This window comes from Portunus trituberculatus, chromosome 47 (assembly GCF_017591435.1).
Source record: "Portunus trituberculatus isolate SZX2019 chromosome 47, ASM1759143v1, whole genome shotgun sequence".
Taxonomy (NCBI): Eukaryota; Metazoa; Arthropoda; class Malacostraca; order Decapoda; family Portunidae; genus Portunus; species Portunus trituberculatus.
Window position 1 is genome coordinate 21212254 of NC_059301.1, and position 15000 is coordinate 21227253.

A 15000-nucleotide genomic window follows, 5' to 3' on the forward strand; every position below is an offset into this window, starting at 1 on the left:
ATCACATCATTCCTCCACTTCCCTACAGCACTCCATCATTGCAGCCACCTCCCCCTGGCAATTCATCACTGACACCAACGCAGTACACTCAACTCAAACAGCTGGGATACGTTTGCCACTTACCTTTACCCTTCTGTCGGCATTCCATCACGTCAACCCATCATTACTTTCCCCTGGTAATCCATCACGAACATAAATGCCTTCAATCTCAACTGTAGTAAGCGTGATGCGTGTCTGTTATTTGCCTTTACTTTGCTTCTGTTATGTATACGCACTGTTTATGCTCTCTCTTAGCGCCTTTCTTCTTATAGACCATCTTATAACTCAAGCAAGTGTGGTAAATGTCTGTTACTTGCCTTCTACGTACAGTTATGCTCTCCCAACTTACCAGTCATCTCTCTTTGCGGCGCCTCTTTTCTTATGGATCAATTTAGTTTTCTTTCCCATTCAACTTGCATCCAAATTGCCTAAGGTCGTGGTAATTCGAGAACGTAGGGCTTAGCAAAACGTGCACAATTTCTAAGCGCACCCAATGGCAAGAGAGAGAGAGAAAAAAAGTGTATTGGCAACAGTGCAATCAATCAGCCTAACTCCCGCCTCGCTGCCTGAGTTACGGGACCTCTCGGGCGGCGGCGTGGGCGAGGGGGAGACGGACGTCGGACGTGGTTCGTTTACAGAAGTACACCACATTTTCCTCAGTGTCGTAAAATATTACTGTTCATATCCTTTCTTAATTCCAAGATAATAAGTCAGTGTTCTTCTCCATCATCATTTTTTTTATTTTTGTTTATGTTCTAGTCTGATATTTACAAGAAACAAATGAAAAAAAAAGAGAAGACAAAAGGAAAACAAAGGAAGTTGCAAGAAGTCATTAGGCTTACACGTGGCGATCCTTGTGTGTATATAGCATGCCTACCTGTCTTCACCTGCCACCCCTATCTACAAACATATCTAATCTATTAAAAACATACACTCAGCACAAACAGTTTGATATATAATGACGTAATCCATTCATCTATCACTGTTTAAGAGCCTGTTTCTTCCTCCCTATCTTTCTCTAGTTATCATCTTATCAGGATTATGCATTGGACTTCTCTTCATTCTATTTATATCGAAGGACGTGTGCAAAATAACGACGAAGAGATTTCAAATTCCCTACTTGCTTCTGTATTTCCAACTTCCTATGACTTAACTTCATTTAAAAGGAAGGTTTCAAGACATTTATCCATTTTTTTTTATTGGGGGTGCTAACTCTCGAATGTGCAAGGGACTGACAACTTAGTGACCTTTTTATTTCTTTTTTTTTATGTTGCCTTTGTCCAGCTTCCCCCTCTTACATGAAAAAAGAAAAAAATATAACGATACTTTCACTAACAGTCGCTTGATATGTTACAGGTGTTCTTTCACTCCAGCAAACACTTACTATTAGCTGGCTAACACCTTCACTCCGCTCATATTAGAAACAGTGTCACCAGTAGATAGGCTTCATGTCCTGATGTAATGCCAAAAAAAAAATAATTGTTGGGCTTTCGTTTCCTTTACAATACTCTCTCTCTCTCTCTCTCTCTCTCTCTCTCTCTCTCTCTCTCTCTCTCTCTCTCTCTCTCTCTCTCTCTCTCTCTCACACACACACACACACACACACATAGAGACCATCCTATGAGTCACGTATATCACTCTCTATTTCCCCCAAAACTGCCTCTCATCTCTCCATTAACGCTTCACTGGCACTGGCTTCCTTGCAAAAATGCCGCGAGTTCCTCTTTCAATTGCCACAGTTGGATCATTTTTAGGACATTCCAGGGAGGCATTCCAATCAATTCTTTTCGTAAGCGTTCTTCAAGGTCTGCGAATGTTGCCTGCCTACCAATTCCCATCTTTCCAGGATTTATTTACTTATTTTATCTATTTCTTCTTCGTTTTAACAGTTGGCTTTATAAAAACATGTCCGCCTATTTTCCTCTTTCCCACAAACTTTCTCCTGTTCTTTATTGGTCTTTTCGTCACTTCCTCTCATTGTTCTTTTCTTTCAGTTCTTTTCTTGGCGAACCAATTGTGTCCTCTTGTGTGTTTGTGCTCCATCTATTCAACGAGTTTTGGCCAAATTAATCTTTATTATTGGATTGTTGACAACAGCTTTCCTTCTGCCTCATCTCTGCCTTTACAAATCACGCTTGATATACTTTTCAAAGATCATTCGCAGTCAGTCCCTTGATTGCATTCTGGTGAGGCCTTTTGTGTTGACTAAATTTACATCTTCTCCTCCTCCTCAATCTCTTTCCAAAACGCTTCTTTGTCTTGTCAAACTCCACCTAACTTCCTTCAAGAGTTTCTCTGTGCGCTGAGTGACAGAACCATTCGCCGAGTTACTTGTTACCGACATAATCACATTTACAGTTCCAAAACACATTTCTTTAAGATTTTCCGAAGCAGTCTCCTCCTTACATACACAGCGATTCATCTCAAAGGTTTCACATTGCCTGAGTTGTCGCACATTTCTGATGATACATTAAATTGCATGCACAACAGAGCAAAGAGAGGCTTTTTTTTTTTTTTTTTACTAAGATCAAAGGTTTCGTAGCCGAGTCTAAGGCTACGCTTCAGAGCATCAACTAATGCACTCGTATAATGTTTTTTTGTACCAAAATTAATCAAACTGAACAGAACATTATCGTTTCTAGATACGAGACGACACAAAGGGAACTATGAAATTGTATATATTATTAATGTTTACAAATAATTACTATGCTGATATAGCGTGTTTGATACGGGGAACTTTTTTTCCATTATTTTATCAAAGTAATGATCACGAGACATCAGCATGACCCAAAGGAAACTGCAATAATGCAGTATTAATGTAAACGAATATGTTTATATAGCGCATTTGCGTTTTTTTTTTTTTTGTGTGTGTGTGTGTTCAGAACTTTATTGTTTAAGCAATGGTCACAAGAACACAAAATCTTTAGTTACAATACATATATTTAGATGAAACAGAGCAGTATAAGTATGATACACATTTACAAATCTGTTGCAAACGTTGCAAAGCTACAAAGTTGCAAAGTTGCAAATTTAAGTCTGGCAGCTTACTAGATTTCAGTCTCTCAGCCTGGATCCCGTAATTACAACCTCGAGATGTGTGTGGAATTGAAAGAGCCTCCTAATCTAGCAAGTTCTTTTGATATTTAAGAGCGTTGGCTTCTTGGAATTTACGCAATTATATGTTACCTCACAAAGGAAATAAAGATTGGTTTTATCAAGTTTTGTCGTTTTCATGCCCCGCAGAAGATCAGTTTTGATTATGAGACTGTGCTGCTTGAAATAACTTAAACCTTTACATGATATATATATAAATTTTCTTTTTCAAGGCAACAAAACACTCCAAGAGGAAATCCGTGTTCAAGCACCTTCAAACATCAATTTTCCGAAAGAGTGTTTGCGACAAGGCGCTGCATATTACCCTGAACTGACACCCAATGAAACACACGAGGGATAACTGTATGACGCTCACACACGTCCTCATACCACCACGTCCTGCACCTGGGTCGCCTCACCCTCGCCCCAACTCGTCACGCCCCGCACACCACCCTCGCCTGGCAAACACTCTCCTGACTGCATCCTCCTCATCGCTCACCGCCACTGCTCTCACCTGAGACTCCTCCAGCACTACAGCCTCAGACTCAGCTGTGTTCCAAGAAGGCTTTGTACTCGCCAAGTAGCGGCGTACAGGCACATCATTCCGGATGTTACCTAATTAATAAGCTTCATCTGGCGCGGGGAAGGCCATGAAGTGTGCCTGCAGCCATCCCGCGGCATAGCAATCTGAAGAGACGCAGGAATGCTTGTGACACCATGAGAGTATTTGTCCGCCCTCGGAAATCCACCATGAATACCTGATGAGACCAATACCGTGCCTTGTCAGGCAGCAGCGGCAGCAGTTGGCGCACGGGAGATGTCTTAATGCAGCAAGGCGCTGGGTGTTCACTGCACGGCTTCTTTCCCTTCCTTATAGCCGCGTTACACACGAGGTCACTCAGGCTGAAATGCGTCTCGTCTTCCATCTGTGTGCGTTTCCAGCGATTTTCGGGAGGCAAGAAATTTGTGGTATTGCCAAATTGCCGTAAACATCCGGGAGTTGACACGGGTCCCAGTAAATTTGGTTTGGGAGATCCTCAAATGTGTACTGAAGCCGCCCCGGGGGAATGCAGTGCTCCGCGCTAAGCCAGCAGTTTTTTCCTTAAATTCTAACAATTTAGTGAAGCAGTTTCTATATTCGGAGTAAATTCGAAAAGTTCCTCCATTTCAGATGTGATATATTTCACCCTGCGTGCAATCCTGGAAGAATTGCTAAGCTGGTGTCTGCCTCACTTCTCACGAATCTCCCGCACACCTGCTGAGGGGGGATAGGAAAGAGTAAGAGGATGAAAAGGTGTTCGATGCTATTCGTATTGCTTTTCAGGCCAAGGAATCCTGCTAATGTCCTGGTGTCGGGGTTAAGAGTGATAAAGACAAATGGATGTTTTCGTAGCCAAGAAGGACAACACAACAAAGACGAAATGGTTCACCCTTTCCCAAGAGGACAAAGCGGAAAAAAACCCTCTGGAGCAACGACACGGAAGCGGCACGAAGCTCTCTCTCTCTCTCTCTCTCTCTCTCTCTCTCTCTCTCTCTCTCTCTCTAAGTTTCGGGTATTCATTAGCTAAACTAATTGCAAGACTAGTTTGATCTCCAACAACTGGACGCTCAAGAATTAATTATCTTTGGATAATTACGAAAGCTACAGTTGCGGGATAAGTTTTCAGTGGCGGTAACTGAAGTATATTCGCGTCTCACAGACTTAGTGGCTGCTTCCTGTGCGGCGCGCGGCCCACCACGAAAACGAGGCGCTGAATACTTGATGCACTCGTAATTCACGGAACGACATCATGGGGACGAAACAGATATATACGGATCCCAAATATATCCTGCTTTTCCTGTTAATATGTGATAGTGATACAGTGTAAGCCATATTACGAACAACTAAATAAGTACAATTACTCTCTATTCTAATAAAACACCATCTAAGTCTACTGTTACAATACGTAATTGAGATGCAACTGGTATTACGAACACTACTATGTACAATCACTCAGTGGTGGCCTCTGATCCTCACAAAGGGCTTCTGTACTACGTCAGGTGTAATATTTCAAGCCTGAGGGGTGACACGTGCAAGGTGTGTGTGTGTGTGTTTGTGTGTGTGTGGGGGGGGGGAGGTAACTGAAAGAAATGCCAGGTACTTTTTTTTTAATATATACCTCATAACTTATGCTGTTGTATTCTTTCCATACTGCACTAAATCTCTCTCTCTCTCTCTCTCTCTCTCTCTCTCTCTCTCTCTCTCTCTCTCTCTCTCTCTCTCTCTCTCTCTCTCTCTCTCTCTCGTACCCTTGCAACATGCTGGTGATTAAATTACAGAGTGATGAACGTGCACGGGTCTGGCACTGTGGTGGCAGCTTGTTACCAAAAAATGTAGGCCTTTATAATAGAATTCGACACCATATTTTCGGGAACACAGGGGAAAACGACACATTGACTTTTTTTTTACAGTTGTGTCAATATATCAGGGGAGGGAACGAGTATAATGTGAGATTTGTTAAAGAGGGTGACACACGGACAGGGTGGACGAGCGGCGCGGGGAGAAGGCGCGATGGTGGGACGAGCAGGTGTTGGGGTCCCGAGCGCGGCTACAGGTGGGGGCAGTGACGGCTGTTCTGACCCTGGCCGCCCTTACTCCCGCCGACCAGGGACTTTACACCTGCCGGGTCGACTTCCGCCTGCAGGCCACCAAGACCACCCGCATTAGCCTCGCCCTCGTGGGTAAGTATCGCTCTCTTTGTTCACTTCACAATGCCTCACACAACGCGGAGGAACAATGGTGAGCTGCACTAACTTTAATTGTGCTTCCTTAAAACCAAGCTGTTGTAGGAGAGTGTACTAAGAAAAAGATAGTGTGTGTGTGTGTGTGTGTGTGTGTGTCCACCTCTACATAGCCACCTCCCCTCACTGTTATAGTATTATCTTCCTCCCATTGTGTTTTCCTGAGCCTCACACGCGCTGATGGCCTACGTACTGGCCTCTATCGGCGTGTGTGTTTGTGTTTGTGTGTATGGAAGTATTCATAAAAAAAAGAAAAAAAATTGTACTGTGTGTGTGTGTGTGTGTGTGTGTGTGTGTGTGTGTGTGTGAAGAGAGAGAGAGAGAGAGAGAGAGAGAGAGAGAGAGAGAGAGAGAGAGAGAGAGTGTGTGTGTGTGTGTGTGTGTGTGTGTGTGTGTGTGTGTGTGTGTGTGTGTGTGTGTGTGTGTGTGTGTGTGTGTGTGTGTGCTCGCGCATTTATATAGTGCATGTAAATACGTGTCCCATTAGTATTAAACAGAATTACATTTAAATATGTGCATATGCATTTCTGCACAGTGCATCCGCCGAATACACACACACACACACACACACACACACACACACACACACACACAGAGAGAGAGAGAGAGAGAGAGAGAGAGAGAGAGAGAGAGAGAGAGAGAGAGAGAGAGAGAGAGAGAGAGAGAGAGAGAGAGAGAGAGAGAGAGAGAGAGGGGGGGGTACAAAATATTTCACCACTAAAATTAATCACATGCAGATAACAATAAAATATTTACGGTAGGACGGAACGTAGTGACAACGAACAAATGCACACACACACACACACACACACACACACACACACACACACACACACACACACACACACACACTAAATGAAGGTCGTGTCTGATAAAACTCGCTTCATCTCCATCTTTCTTGGCAGCCTAATCTCGCTTCCCTTCGCTCTCTGGGCGGGTCTTCCACTCCTCGGCCTTGGCTGTCACTCTACTCGAAGTCCGTGCCGCGGAATCGACAGCTCTCGTATGTTGGTGTTTAAATCCACTCGTAATCTCCATGTAGTACAGCCACTGCCTCAGAGAACAGCGACAACTTGAAGCCAGCACACTCTGTCGCTATCCTACCCCGTCCTAATTAATTGTGGAAAAGCATAAATCTGATCCCAGCGTGGCTAAAGGTTGCCGGATACACTCGCTCTCTTAACTACAGTACAGGAAAGAGTAAAAATGTACCAGTGTATATATAAAGCAGGTAGACCACGCCAGCCTCCTCACTCTACCCACCGGTCTGCCTCCCGCCACGCACACTCGCCGACCCTTTCCTTTTAACGTCAGGCCAACTGAAAAAACACAACTTGAAACGTCAATTAAGAAGATGAATAGGCGTGCACACTGCGGCTGAGGACACTATTTCCTCGAACTTCCCCGCCACCGCTGTCCTCGGGGTGAGTCGTCAGCTCGAGAGGAATGATAAAGCCACTTTGCTAAAAACGCCGCTTTTGTCACTGAAATGGAAGCGACGGTTCGCCGAGGCAGTGAGTACACACGAGCTGTTATCGCGAGTGCCTCTTGACTTGCAGTGAGTGTATGCAATGCGCATTTCCTGCCACGCCGTCTTTCCCGGAATCACTGGTATCGCAAAGGGCGCGGCCGGCGAGCTCCAGCCGCTTCAAAACTCAAGAGGCTGTTTTCCTGAATAAAACCCCAATGCTCTGAACGATACTCGATCCATCAGGGAGAAATAATGCAACCCAAATGAGCTCATTGAAAGATAATTCACTCGCCTCTCCCACTGTAACCCCCTCTCCCCTTCAACCGCCTGTATCCAACCCACCCGCCCACACTGCATGGACGGGGGGAACAAGGCATGTACGTGTGTGTGTGTGTGTGTGTGTGTGTGTGTGTGTGTGTGGAGGGGAAGGACAGGGGATGAGAGAGAGAGAGAGAGAGAGAGAGAGAGAGAGAGAGAGAGAGAGAGAGAGAGAGAGAGAGAGTTGTCGATGTTGGGGGGGGGGGACGTAATGGCGGGGCGTGGGTTTGTATTGGATAGACGGCACAGCTGAAGGCGTCTCGGAAGGTGACATTATTGGAGATTATGAGATTACACCAGACATGCCTTATGAGCTTTATCGCTGTCCGTGTTTTCAGAGGCAAGCAGGCACGAGCGGCGTGAAAATGACATTACCTCGCGTCTCCAGGGGGATCTCATACTGGGTTGTATTAGGAAAGAACGGCCGTGTGATAAAAAAAAAGTAAATGAGATAAAAATTTCAAGATATTAGGATATCAAAGCATTCTTCTAATTCTAGTTTGAGAAGATATAGCTTTCAAGTCAGTATATTCATGGCATTACAACATTCCTAAATTGAACTTGAAATTAATTACAGTTTGAATTGATTTGGCTTTCAGTGGATATCAGGCACTTTAGAAGGATTACAAATATTAATAAGAAAACACCAAATAAAAGGATATTACGACAGACGTCTATCAAATTTAAAATGGCATTACATGTTCAATAAATTTAGATAAGTTCAGTTCGAGGCACGGATAACTTTGGAGGATGGCAAAGATTATGCTTATTCATCAATTCACGCAGAAAATTCTAGCAGACAACTATTCTCCCTCTTCTACAATGACACTCGACTGTCCCTCTCTTCTACACTGAATATCCTTGGTCTGTCTCTTACTTATAATCTAAGCTGGAAATTTCACATCTTTTCTATGAAGTTAGGCATTCTGAGTCGCCTTTGACAGTTTTTTCTCGTCTCCTCAGGTGCTAACTCTATACAGGGGCCTTATCCGACCATGTATGAAGTATGTTCCACATGTATGGTGTGGAGGGGGAGACTCCTCCCATAACGCTATTTACGTCTTATCAATTCCTCTCCTAACTGACTGTCTTCAGCCTCTTTCTCATCCCCGCAGAGTTTCATCTCTTGCCATATTTTTCCACTATTTTCATGACAACTACTCTTCTAATCTTACTAACTGCATGCCTCTCCTCATTCCGCGATCTCGTTCCACAAGACTTTTTTCTTTCTATCATCCTTATTTTATCCAACCCTTTGACGCGAGAGTTATCCAGTACTCTCAGTCATTCATCCTTTTGTCTAGTAATCTCTGAACTCCCTGCCTGTTTGAAGTCTTTCAAGAGATATGTTTCATGACACATACCCTATTTTTTTTTCAGTTATAAAAGTAAATAGTATATCTGACATCCTATGAAATTGGCATAGTATTTTTTCTTTTTCTCATAACTTTTTTACGTTGGCCGATGGACCTCTTACATAAAAAGAAGAAATAAGCAAAAATCACTCAAAACACTGAAGCGTAGATTGCGTGGCTTGTAAAACATGATAGATAAGAAAGTTAAATCAAGGCGAGGTGTTATGACCGTATGAAAAACAAAAACAAAACAGCAGCAATGAAGAAGAATGAGCGACGCGTGACACTTTCATAAGAACCCCGTGATTAGGTTTTCCAAGAAGGAACTACGCGTAAACTAATGCTTCCTTTGGTGAGAGGAAAATAATGTCAGAAAATTTCCTCCTGGGAATTGAAACGCATTATCAAAGGCGTATTACTGAGGCAGGATTTGCATCCTCGTGTTGAAGACTGGTAATGATGGTGGTGGTGGTGGTGGTGGTGGTGGTGGTGGTGGTGGTGGTGGTGGTGGTGGTGGTGGTGGTGGTAACGGTGGTGGTGGTGGTGGTGGTGGTGATGGTGGTGGTGGTGGTGGTGGTGATAATGAGATTCTTTTCATATATGTAATCTGTTTACATCGTTTTATAGACTTTATATTATGAGGATTGTATGGTTGGTATGTAAACTTGTATTTCTATGGAGCCTTTTCCAGTGCGAGGTGGGCAGAACGTTTCCGAACTGACGCCTGCAGAGGTTCATGGCGCCTCCCGGCAAAAGGATATCATAACAACATGTCGAAGATATCAGCTACTCGATAATAGCAGAATATTACTAAATTCACCAGTAATTCGTATTTGGGACCCAGTGATCATTAGCTCTGCCCACCCGGCCACAACCTGCACCAAGCCTTGTGCAAAAGTATAATTGTAAGCATTGTGTCAAGCATTTGTACATTTTCACGTCGTTGTAGATTTTCCTGACAATCTTAAAACCACCATATAGGTTCTACCATACTCACCACCACCTGTTTTTGTTCGTGTTGGTGCAGACACAGTGGCAGTCTCTCCTGCAGTACTCGTTGTCTTGATGCTCCATTTCTACCTCACTCACGCCCAAATATTCCTTCTTCAGAGGGATGTTTCCTTCTGGAAGAGGAACATTTCTTTCTATGAGGTGGGATATTCTGTCCTGAAGAGAGTTTTCCTTTCTCTGATCCATGCTTCTTAGGAGAAGCTTCTTCCTCACGAGAAGTATTCTTTTATAAAGGGAAATATTCTTTCTTGAACAATAGCAATAATCAAGGATTGTTTATTCTTGAGGTGTGAGATTCTTCTTTCTTAAAACAAAATGCCTCTTTCTCCCTTTTACAAATGAGGGGAGCTGCATTTCCTGAAAAAAAAAAAAAAAAAAAAAAAAATGAACACAATCAGTCTGTTTTCCACATGCTAACAATATTCTTCATGAAGATTGCTGTCACTCCATCTCAATCACTTCAATTCTCAAAACCGCTTGTTTTGAATGAATAAAGCCTTTTCCTGATAAATCACTTGCAGTGATTGGTCAATCTGTGTGTGTGTGTGAATCAACGCAACCGTTGCTTTGAGGCGTCACTGACCGACAGAGAGTTTCTTCATCTGATTTCTTTTAAAAGACAAAATAAAACTTGGATCATGTCAAGATTAGCGAACCCTCCAGCTCTCTCGTTTCCAGGCTCCTTTGCAGCTCTTTCACTCAACTGACATGACGTATGAATTAAAACATGATAACCAAAATTAACCTAATCTTAACTTTAACCTAACCCAACCTAACCTAGGTTAAAGTTAGGGTTAGGTTAGTTTTGCTTAACATATATTCATTCATACATGCCGGCTGTTTGAAAGAGCTGCGGAGGGAGAGCCGGGAAACAAGCAGAGCTGGAGGGTTCGCTAATCTTGACATGATCCCTAAACTTATCGCTAAATATTCAGTTGTTACTTTTTCCAAGAGGTTTGCGACTGCCTTGAAGACAGAAAATGCGTTGAGAATGGCCAATTTCTGTTTTTTTTCCTATGCCTGATGGAAGTTTTAGGCGAAATAACCTTCGTCTTTCACATCGGTGCCGGCGTTACCTTTTTACCAGGCGAGATCCCAGGGGCGTCCATAATCTTCCTGATCTCGATGAGGGAGAGCGTGACCAAGGCAGGCATGGACAGCCCTCGTTGGTGCCAAAAATGGCTATTGCGTAGTGGCTTATGGACTCCAGTGTGGGCTCAGGTACCTCTGGTGATTTACTTGTTTGGCCGAGCTAGGTTTTATTTCCTTTTTTGCCACTCTTCTCTTTCTTTCGTGACGGTGGAGGAGGAATGGCCGGAATCGCCCTTCGATTGGGAGACTTTTCTTGTGCACGGAAATCTTTCCACCTGGACTGTAACTGCTGCCCAGAGTTATAGAGAATGTCCTCACTCTGACAAACTATAACGACAAATATCTATGTGTTCCAATATGATAATAGAATTCATGCACGTGTTTCAGAAGCATTTCCAGCAAAGTTAATGCTAGCGATTGCATGGAGCACATACGATAACTACAGACTCTTCAGCCAGTGATTAGCCTCCACTGCACAGCGAGTGAACATAAATGAAATGTCACAATGGATGATTTCATGAAGAGAATTCAATATAATCTCTATTTCCTTTTACTGCCGTATTTAAGCCGCAATGAATGCAATCTCTCTGGCTGCTGCTTCATAACGTGGAAATATAGATGCAAATAACACAGCAGCATTAACAAGATGAAGGATATTTCATTACAACAGGAACGGTGCCTTTAAGAGAGCGAGAGCGAGGGCTTTGAGTGAGGGATTGATTGATGGTTTAATTAACTCGGCGCCGCAAGAGCACTGCCAAAACGAGAATGACGCCAGATTCTATTTAACTTGTAAAAATATAAAACATTTAACAAGTTTCTTACGTCATTGTTAGCGAAGAAATTAAGACATTTTAGTGCCAAATGCAGACCCTTGCTGACTGAAAGCCCTGACGAGAAAACCTGTAAAATGCTGCTCATTCAAATTTAGTTTCCGCGTCATTTACTTCTGTAGGCTCTTATGAAGTCAAGGAATGTACACACACACACACACACACACACACACACACACACACACACACACACACACACACATACACACACACACACACACACACACACACACACACACACACACACACACACACACACACACACACACACACAGTAACCCCCATGTACTTAACAGTTCCCCCAGAGAGCGTGAGTGTGGTGGAGGGCGCAGAGGAGGCAGCGGCACCCCGGATCACCTCCAGCAGGGTGGTGGGGCCTTATCTGAGCGGCGAGACGGTCATCCTCACCTGCAACGCTCAGGGAGGTAAGTGTGATGAAGCGTCTAGTGTTCGGTAAGCAAGATATAGCAAAAGTGGTGGTTGTTGCGGTGTTAGTAGTATAGTATTGTAGTAGTAGCAGGAATTACCAGAAGTAGCATTAACATTACCATTATTTTAGCCAATTTCTCACTGACAGGTAAGTGAAGATAAAGAACAAACATATTTGGAGACCCGTTCTAAAAAAAATGATAAACAAAACAGATAAATGAATAAAACAAGAAAGAAAAAGAAATGAAAGAAAAGTTTGAAGAGTGTACTCATTACCATTACATTCAACAAGTAGTCTGGTTACGATTCTCATTTACACACAGCGGCGAGGAATACATAATCAGCACTGGAGATCCTCTACCCAAACGTGTTCAAAAACTAATGCAGGAACTGTCAGCTAGTAATCTAGACGACTACTGAAAGCTTACATCTATTCCATAAAAGATTCTCACCAAAAAACTCCATAGGCGGGACAAACGCCTCCCAAGACCGTTAGGAGAGATTTAGATACGACGCCTCCCTTGCTTCATATGTCTTGGCGGAGGAACAGACCTAGTTTGATTCCTCTCAGCATGCCTGGTTACCATGACCGCCTAGCAAAGACATACAGGTACCTAGTTTAAACTCCTCTGGTCACGGCAATAAGCGTCTCTTTATCATGTCAAAGCAGTACTGCATTGAAGAGATGTAAATTTCCAAGTACAATCATTAAGTGAAACATCACATCAATATACTCTGTGATTAATGTGTAACATCAGGAGCAATCTGGATACATCAGGCATCAGATCTCATTCCTCCGAGCACTCTGAGGATGGAAGATTTATAGGATTCAACTTACTCACTTAATAGAAACTACATCTCAAAGGCATTTAATAAGATGAAGCAAGACATTCCAAAGTATTTAAAGCAATGAAGGCATTAAGAAACCCTTAAGTCGGCGAGGCGAAGGTCAGGCCGTACCATAAACCTCCGCAGACAACGTACAGCTGCAGCTTTCTGTCTCCTCCCGCTCTCCATCCTCCCACCTTATTTGTGTGCTTGTTTTCCCTGTTGTGCTTCGTTCGAGGAATTCGCCAATAATGGAGACAAATAGCAAAAAGAACAATGGCTACAGGAAACAAAGAACGCTAGACACCATGACTCTGAGCCCTATATACGTTTAATATTATGTGCTTGAGTTAAACACTAGACTTTAAGAAAACAAAGTGCTTACGGAAGTTTTTAATGTGACTAGTATAAAGTATCAGGAAGATGACTTTGTTTAACGTTAACCCCTTCAGTACCATGACGTGTTTCCATATTAATTCTGATTACGACATGGTGATTTTATACAGCTTCAGAAACTTATGTTGGGGATTAAAATATTGAAGACTGTGGCAATTAATTTTCTACCCTCCATAGACCCTTCCTAATGTCAATAAAATGGTCTAATAATACACAAATCTCAAGGTAAAAATGTGTCCTGGTATTGAAAGGGTTAAGGTCTGACATGGTCCAGGAGTGCGTGCTTGTTTGATTGCTTATTTATGCCACAATTTGTTTCAGTATGCATTCGCTTCTGTATATATGGAGTATTAGGTAGAAATGATTTTGGAAGTTGCTACGTTGTATACCTAATTATTCAGCAGAAAATACGACAAACCTGTGGCCAATAAACACATCTATCTATCTATCTATCTATCTATCTATCTATCTATCTATCTAGTGTTCTCGTGTCAATAAGCAAAGGAGACAAGCTTGTTCAGGAAGAGATGATCCAATTAAGACACCTATTGCTCTCACCATGAGTGGATCGATGAGTTAGCACTAATCACCTCACCTCCTGTCACAGAATTTAAGACGAGCAACATCCCTGGCACCATGTTATCTGTTCCATTCAGAGAAACCAGAACAGTCTATCATACGAGGTTCTGTTTCCTTACGCACTCTGCAGATGTCTAAAACGTTGCTCTATCAACTTATTACATGACGGATTATCTACTGTTCATGAGAGAGAGAGAGAGAGAGAGAGAGAGAGAGAGAGAGAGAGAGAGAGAGAGAGAGAGAGAGGGGGGGGGGCCGCCGTGGTACAGTGGATCCGTGCGTGCTTTGGGATCCGATGGGTCTCCAAGCGCACGGGTTCGAATCCTGTCTATGGTCTGAGTGTAGGTTGGGCTTCCTCACTCGGGGCAACGATTTCCTAGCGGGTGGGCTTTGAAATAGGAGGTACCCTTAATAAGTATCCCCTTTAGCCCATAAATTCCCGTGAAAAGCCCACATGGTATTAAAAAGAGAGAGAGAGAGAGAGAGGGGGCGGGGATGTGTAAGTAACCTTATTTCATTTATAAAGACCATCATGTAATACAGGGAAGAGAGGAGCAGTATGAGGCAAAAGAGCAGCTTCTCGGTCTAACACTAAGCTGACTAGACTCGTATCGTCAAACATTCGTTCCGACAACTTTCAACAGATTCTAGTGGAGGTTACGGTGGTTTTCACGGATATTTTCATGGTACTAGCGAGAGTTCGACAAGCAATCTGTGTCATCCCTGAATGAAACACTCAGGGGAACTCAAACAATCATCTCCGTAGCATTAAAAG

The 15000-nt window shown here is 43.1% G+C and overlaps 1 protein-coding gene across 1 annotated transcript in view; it reads left to right on the plus strand.

The window, feature by feature from the left end:
- LOC123498164 (nephrin-like) overlaps positions 1-15000 on the plus strand; it is a 64701-nt gene that overhangs the window by 21771 nt on the left and 27930 nt on the right. Inside the window, 2 exon segments of the mRNA XM_045245332.1 lie at positions 5654-5853; positions 12290-12418. Coding sequence (XP_045101267.1) covers positions 5654-5853; positions 12290-12418 — 329 coding nt within the window.